General features: G+C 56.1%; 1 protein-coding gene across 2 annotated transcripts; it reads right to left on the bottom strand.

The window, feature by feature from the left end:
• Nucleotides 1-1,056: 1,056 nt before the first annotated feature.
• Nucleotides 1,057-5,500, bottom strand: GNLY (granulysin). 2 transcript variants are annotated; one of them, XM_036263388.1, is made up of 6 exons: nucleotides 5,404-5,471; nucleotides 4,981-5,019; nucleotides 4,454-4,557; nucleotides 3,969-4,070; nucleotides 2,864-3,032; nucleotides 1,057-1,219 (listed from the first exon to the last, which is right to left on the bottom strand). In XM_036263388.1, the coding sequence occupies exons 1-6, from the start codon at nucleotides 5,453-5,455 to the stop codon at nucleotides 1,209-1,211; spliced, it is 477 nt and encodes a 158-aa protein (XP_036119281.1). In that variant the 5' UTR covers nucleotides 5,456-5,471; the 3' UTR covers nucleotides 1,057-1,208. The 2 variants fall into 2 exon arrangements, with proteins under 2 accessions (XP_036119281.1, XP_036119282.1); XM_036263389.1 differs by lacking the exon at nucleotides 4,981-5,019 and having other exon boundaries at nucleotides 5,404-5,500.
• Nucleotides 5,501-7,197: the final 1,697 nt, after the last annotated feature.

Raw genomic sequence — 7,197 nt, 5'->3', positions numbered from 1 at the left:
TACAGGAGCTGAGCAGGGCTGTGAGGGCAGGACTCTGTGGACGATGCTCATTCCTGGGGTCTCCAGGAGTCAGAGCAGACTTGACGGCACGTGACTCACCCCAAACAGGATCCTGTGTTGCAATGTGTTTGATTGCTTTTTTGTTTGTTTGAACCCTGACTGATACACCATTGCCCTTTGTGGTGGCCAGGGTCTATTTCTCCTTCTTCCAGCAAAAATCTCTTCCCGGATCTTTCTCAACCATATGGGTAGGATGACACGGACCCCACCTCAGCCCAGGGGCGTGCCTTGACTTGCCTTATGCTTATCAGTGTATGCCATGCCCCCACACAGAGAGGGCACCGGACCCCTGGGCTGCTGAGGGCTGGAGAATCTGCTGGGGCCCCAGGAAAGAAGCGCCTGTCCTCTCCAAGGCAGCTGTGGGAAGAGGAGCCAGCAAAGAACTGTCTCCCTCCTGATGGCATAGTGTGTCGATGGGAAGCTTTGATCTGAGGCAGCCAACTCTGCCCCCAAGAAGCAAGGTGGCCTGAGCTTGCTGTGCGGAGGTGGGAGCAGATGAGAGACCGGCGGAGAACCAACTGCAGCTCCGGCCGCCACAGATTTCTGCACCCGGTGAACTATCTGAGCGAATCAGTTACCTTTTCTATGTAAGTGCGCGTGAACGAAGCCTTCTGTTGTTGAAACCAAACGCATCCTAAATGACACACTCACCCGAACAGCAGCAGAAGGCCGGCTGCTGAGAGAGGCAGGTGGGTTTCTGTTCCACCAACAGAACTCCGCCTGGGACCCTACTGCCCCCGGGCCACTCTGACAGCTTTGAGGGTCTACTTGTGTGGACCCCAGCCTCTGTCGCCACGGTGGCTCTAGTGTGTGCTCAGTCAGTGTTTCATGACTACGTGTGTGAGAGCCGCCAAGGCTGCGGTGTTCACCACGAAACCCCGGCACCTAGGACAGCGCGGGCCGTAGAACAGTTACTGGTGAACCAGTGAGTCCCCGGCCCGCCTCCAGCCCCTCCCCGCAAATCCACCGAAGGAAACGAGGCCGCACTGAGACCGTGCAGGACATTTTATTCTCCGGAGAGAGGAAAGGCAGTGGAGGAGGGAGATGACGGAAACTGGAGGATGACTCCGATTTAGGGAGGAAGGAGGGACCGTGAGTGCTGGAGTTCTGGTGCTTTCTCCTCAGGGTGGGGCCAGAGGCCCCGAGGCTCACATGAGACCTGGAATAAAGGCCGCCATCAACAAATCATCAAACAAATGTTGGCGAGGGTGTGGAGAAAAGGGGACTCTAGTGCACTGCTGGTGGGAATGCAGACTGGTGCAGCCGCTATGGAAAACAATATGGTGTTACCTCAGAAAATTAAAAATTGAACTGCCATTTGACCCAGTGATCCCACTGCTGGGAATATACCCTAAGAAGCCTGAAACACCAATCAGGAAGAATATATGTACCCCCATGTTCATAGCAGCACTATTTACAATAGCTAAGATCTGGAAACAGCCCAAGTGTCCACCAGTAGACGAATGGATAAAAAAGTTGTGGTACATATACACAATGGAGTACTATGCAGCGGTAAGAAAGAAAGATCTCTTATCCTTTGAGACAACATGGAGGGACCTGGAAAGTATTGTTCTAAGTGAAAGAAGCCAAGCAGAAAAAGACAAATACCACATGATCTCACTTATATACGGAATATAATGAACATAACAGTCTGAGGAATACAGCAGACCCAGAAACATGGAAGTAGGGCACAGACTGATATCCCTCAGAAGAGGGGGTGGGGGGGTGGGGGGGTGGGAAGAGATAAACCACAGAACTTATATGCATGTATGCATGACCAATGGACATGGACAATTAAACCGGGGACGGGGCGGAGGGGGGGTGGGGTGGGGGGTGCCAATGGGGTAAAAAGGTAAAATATCTGTAACAAAAAAATAAATAAAAATTCATAAAAAAAAAAAAAAAGAGAAGACACAGCTCTGGGATGTGTGGGGTCTGCGGGGGAAACGGGGACTCAGAGCCACCTGTTCCTGCCAAACACACTAGAGTCACATCCTGGAAGCCAGTCAGGCACCTGTTCGGGTTGTGTGGCTTTGAAGATAAAAGCCACAGGCTCCAATGACAGGAAACGATGGGACCACACACTAACGCAGGACCCCTGTACCTGGCAGCGTCAAGTCCCAAAGCAGCCACTGAGGCCTGTTCTCCTTGGGCAGAGCTGGAAAGCGCTGGAGGAAGAGGCTGGGAGAGCCCTCCATGCCCAGAAGGATTCCCGAGCCCAGCACTCAGACCCTCGCGGTCATGAGGAGGGTGTGGTCTTGGCTCGGTCCCCAAAGATCTGTGCTGGGCTGGGGATTGGAGTTTGATCAGGGCTCTGATGTCTCTTGTATATATCAGTCAGAGGGCTTTTCCTTGGTGTCAAATTCTTTATACATGATGATCTCATTCATCTTCATTCCAACCTCACAAATAAAAATTGTTATACTCCCTTCAAAGATGAGGAAACTGGAGCTCAGAGAGGTTAAGTGACTTGCCCAGGGTCACAAAGCTGAGGAGATATGAAGACCTGATTTTACTCCAGGACTGCCTGGGGTAAAAAGTTTCAAGACATTAGGAGTATTTTTCAAAGCTCTTAATGAGTGCTTCTCAAACATTTCTAGCTCAGGCCCACCTACCCAACTTCTCCAGTTTCCTATGTTGGAGTGAGGGAAGTAACGGTTAACAACTAGGAAGCATGGAGGGACACATAGGAGCTGCGTATGAAGTTTCCTACACATTTTTGTGTTTCTAAACTATGTCCCACATGCTTGGGGGGGCTGTCTGGGGCCCAGGAATGAGTCCCTGCTGTCACCTCTGCACTCACCTGCCTGAGATTTGCACATGCGGATGTCCACACAGATTTCGAGGGACTTTTTGCCAGCTATGATGTCCTGGGTGATGGATTGAAGAAACTTCGTCCTGAGGTTCTTGCAGAGGCCTTTGGACACCCTCAGCTTTCTGCACACCTTGGACACAGCCTTGGCGATGCTGTTCTGCATGGTGGGACACGAGAGTTAGGGGAGCCCTGCCCAGCGCTGCCACCCTGCAAGTCCCAGCAGCGCTGGGCCCTGGGCAGCTCTGGCAAGGGGAGAGCTGAGTGTGAGGAGCTGATGCCAGAGGGCAACGGGAGCAGAGACCGGAGAGACAGGGCCCAGCACCCACTCCCCGTCCCCAAGGCTCTGGCCGAAGCCTGGTCAACAGGGGCTCTGGACAGAAGAAGCTTTGGCCCCGTCAGGGTCTCAGTCCCTGCCTTCTGGGTGGAGAAAGGTGTCCGCAGCGGCCAGACCCACACTGAAGGCTCGGTCTAGGTAGCTTCTTGGGTGCAAGGCCTGGCTGGCTCTCCATCTGCAGGAGGTGTGTGGGGAAATTTTGGAGGGGGTCAGAGCTTGAAGCCTTGGCATGTTCGATTTCGAAATACCTTCTACTGCCATCCCAGAGGAGAAAGGCAAATCTGAGTACCCAGGCCTGAGAGTGGCCCTGCAGGGCCAGGATGCTAAGCGGGTTGGAGAGTGAGAGAGGGGGAAAGAGAGAAGCAACGCTCTTGGCCGTGACACAGCCCCTTGTTCGCACGTATTCGGTGCCCGACAGGGAGTGGAGCACATCCCACCCCTCTGCTCCTTTAAGGGCTCAGGCGACATACCAGGTGGGAGTTATCATCCATCCCGTTCCACAGATGAAAAACCGAAGTTCAGAACACATTCGTGACTGGTCAGGCCACCCAGCTAGCGGCGGATCTGGAGTTTACCAGGACTGACTTGGGCCTCGGGAACCAGTTTCTCAAAGCTCTGTCCTGAGAACTGCCCGGAAACCATGCCCCCTTCCTCCCACTCCCAGAGTGTCCTGATGTCCTCAAGTCCATCCACAGACGCTTGAGGGGCCTACGAACCCCTGCTGAGCAGCTCCGCCGCCCCCTTCACGCCCAGCCTCACCTCGTCTGGCTGCTCTCCCACCATGTTCTTCAGCGCCTGGATCATCTTCCGGCAGAACCAGCACCCGGTTCCCTGGCCCTCTGTGGCGGTCAGCAGGTCACCCTGTCAGGAGAGGAGGTCCCTCCAGGTGGTCTCTCAGACGCTCCCAGGCCAGCAGGATCATCTCTGATCTTTCTTTCCTGGCTGTCCCCTGCCCACCCTCCTGCTAGTCTTAGAGGGGCTGAGAGACCCCGGAACTTGCCGGACATCCTCCCAGCCCAGCACATTCCCCTCTTCTGTTCCCCCGTCAGACCCCAGAGGACCCTCTTGGGTGGCCCCAGCAGACTAACAGCACCCTGCGCGCCAGGCACAGGTGTATGCAAAGCTGCATCTTCAGCTCACACCTCTCCTTCCCCTCCCTGTTCCTTAGAGACCCCCAGCCCGCCCCGGGCACTATCCAGGAGGAGAGGAAGGGGAGTCTGGGAGGTGAGCAGGAACCCACTTACCTGGGGGCCCACCCCGGCCAGGCCCCGGCGGAGCTGCTGTCCCTCACACAGGCTGGCCACGGCCGGGTCATAGTACTCAGGGGTCAGACTAGAAGAGGCCAGACCTGGGGAAGAAACAGCACTGCTTTCCTCCGCAGCCCAAAGCGGGGTGGAAAGTCTGTTTTCCCGGGTGGTGCGGAGCCCAGGAAGTACCGGGGCCCAGGACGGGAGTAGGGCCTGGTGAGGAGGCCAGGAGGCCCTCCCCTCCCACTCTGCCCTAGGGCTGCTCTGACCATCAGCAAAAACAAACATAGAAAACAACAAAAAAACAGGCTCTCCAGGACCTTCTGAAAAGCCAGAAGGAAAGGCTGCTCCCTTCTCCCCTACGCACAGACCTACCCTTCCCTCTCGTCCACACTCACACTCACACGCACGCACACAGGTTTAAGGGTCGATCTGAAAGGAAACTTCCCTCATCTCCTTTCAAGAGACTGTCTTTCCCTTTTCCTTCCCTCCCGACCCACTCTCCCTTCCAGACGTGCCCTTACCCTCAGCTGAGCCCTCGGAGCTCGCGGGGACCCCAGTGCCTGGGAGAGAGGAGCGTGGAGCAGGAAGCGAGTCTTACACGGTGACAGGGCCCGTCACCCACAGCCCTGCCCTACTCCTGCCCAGTGTGGGCGGAGGAGACATCAGACCCTCTGATGAGGACCAGAGACCTTCACAGCACAGATTCGAGCCAGAGCCCAGGGAGGAAAAGGGGGCCCAGGCCACACAACACGCCCAGCAGAGTTGGGACTAGAGCCCCAGCCAGGTCTCGCTTCCTTCCCACTGGCTGTCTCTCCCCTTCGGCCAGGCCACTGACAGGCTGGGGCAGAACCGGCTCTGGGGGAAACCCCTCCCTGGTGAGGGCGAGAAAGCTGCTGAGGGACCGGGGGAGCTGTCAGGAACCACACCCGGGCGACCATCCTTACCTGGGGAGCCCAGGAGCGCCGAGACGAGGAGCAGGAGGGTCCAGGAGGCCATGGTGGGGCAGCTGCCAAGGCACCCTCCACACCCCGTTTTATGGAGGCTGGGAACCTGGCAGTCTGACCTTGAGGAGTCCTTGTTCTCTGATAGGCCAGCTCCCCACATCATCGGGTTTACCACAAACACCATCAGTTTGGGGAGAAGGGTGAAGAAATGATACCTGAGAGGTTCCATGCTCCCTATCGCCCCCTAGACACACACACACACACACACACACTACTAAAGCTTTCTGACCTGAATAGGTGGGGGGACTGGACCCCAGCTTCCATCTCTTTTGGGGTTTTTCGCCTCCAGCTGGGGAGATAGTAGAGGTCCCCAGGCAGGACCAGTGGGAACCGTGCCTTCAGCACCTACCCCTCCCACCCCAGGCCCTTCAGTGCCATCACTAATCATCCCACCCATCCATCACCCAGGAGTCCCCTCGTGGCTGAGTCCTTAGCAGCAGCACAGCCTTGTCTAAAATACTGCATCTTGCCCCGCCAGTGTGGCTCAGTGGTTGAACATCATCCCATGCACCAAAAGGTCGCTGGTTCGATTCCCGGTCAGGGCACATGCCCAGGTTGTGGGCCCGATCCCCGTGCAGGGCATGCAGAGGGGTGGTCAATCGATGTTTCTGTCTCTCTTTCCCTCTCCCTTCCTCTCTCTCTAAAATCAATAAAGAAAAAAAAAAACTTTAAAAAATAATAATAAAATAAAATACTGCATCTTTCCTGAGCCCGTTCAGAGCACTGCTCTCCACTCAGCTTCTGTAAGCAGGAAGGGGATGGAGGTCCAAGGCAGGCAGGCCTCTTAAAAGCTGGGGCACCTCGAGCAGGACGCCTGCCCCTGCCAGGCAAATGCAGCTGTTATCACGCTCAGTTTCCCCGTGGCTCTGTCGGGGAGTGGAGGGGCCCTGTCCTCAGGGGGAAGCGCCGGGCCAGCAGGCTTCACCGGGTTTGCTTCTGCGGGACTTCTCAGCACCTTAACCTGCCAGTGTGTGTTGTGGGTCCCGGAAGCAGAATCCTCAGCCTTTTCCAAATGTCTTCAGCCACAAAACCTCTTGGTCAAGGAGTTCCGGAAGGTTGCGTGGCAACAGCTGATCTGGCCACCTTTTCAGGCTGGTGTGACCAGGAGGGCTCTGGCCTGGCAGCCACTGGAGCCCAAGTGGCAGCCGCCACAGAACAGACCCAGACAGACAGTCCTCCGAGCCAGACTGGGGTCTTCCTCCTTTTCACCTCCTTTCCTGCTCCCGTGAGGGCTGAGTGGGGGGCTGGGAAAGCAGGCTTGCTGCGCCCCGTGATGGAAGCAGGAGGGGTCTGGTCCCCTGAATCCTTTCTGGCTGTTCACCCCAACCCAGGGAGGCAGACACACTTACACACTCACCACACACACTCACAGCACTGGCTTATACATGGTCACAGTGACTCACAGTCACACACTCACAAATTCACCCAGACTCACACACTCAGACACACACACTCTCTCTTTTTTTTTTTTATCCTCACCCGAGGACATTCCTCCATTTTTGTTCAGGTAGAGTGGGAGGGGGAGAGAGGAACAGAGAGAGAGAGAGAAACATCGACGCGAAAGGAACACATCGAGTGGCTGCCACCCGCACAACCGACCAGGGCCGGGGACAAACTGCAACCGAGGTACATGCCCTTAGCGGGAACCGAACCCGGGTCTCTCAGGACCGCAGGCCGACGCTCTAACCGCTGAGCCAAACCGGCCAGGGCCAGACACACACACTCTCAAACGCT

The sequence above is a fragment of the Molossus molossus genome, unplaced genomic scaffold, assembly GCF_014108415.1.
Source record: "Molossus molossus isolate mMolMol1 unplaced genomic scaffold, mMolMol1.p scaffold_m16_p_15, whole genome shotgun sequence".
In the NCBI taxonomy this organism is placed as follows: domain Eukaryota; kingdom Metazoa; phylum Chordata; class Mammalia; order Chiroptera; family Molossidae; genus Molossus; species Molossus molossus.
This window is presented reverse-complemented; position numbering and strand designations above follow the sequence as displayed.

Excerpts from the sequence above, each read along its gene's own strand:
- GNLY (XM_036263388.1), bottom strand. The coding sequence starts at position 5,455 with ATGGCCTCCTGGACCCTCCTGCTCCTCGTCTCGGCGCTCCTGGGCTCC. Across the intron at positions 5,020-5,403 it reads GGCGCTCCTGGGCTCCCCAG|GCACTGGGGTCCCCGCGAGC; the intron begins GTAAGGATGGTC and ends CCTCTCTCCCAG. Across the intron at positions 4,071-4,453 it reads TGGCCGGGGTGGGCCCCCAG|GGTGACCTGCTGACCGCCAC; the intron begins GTAAGTGGGTTC and ends CTCTCCTGACAG.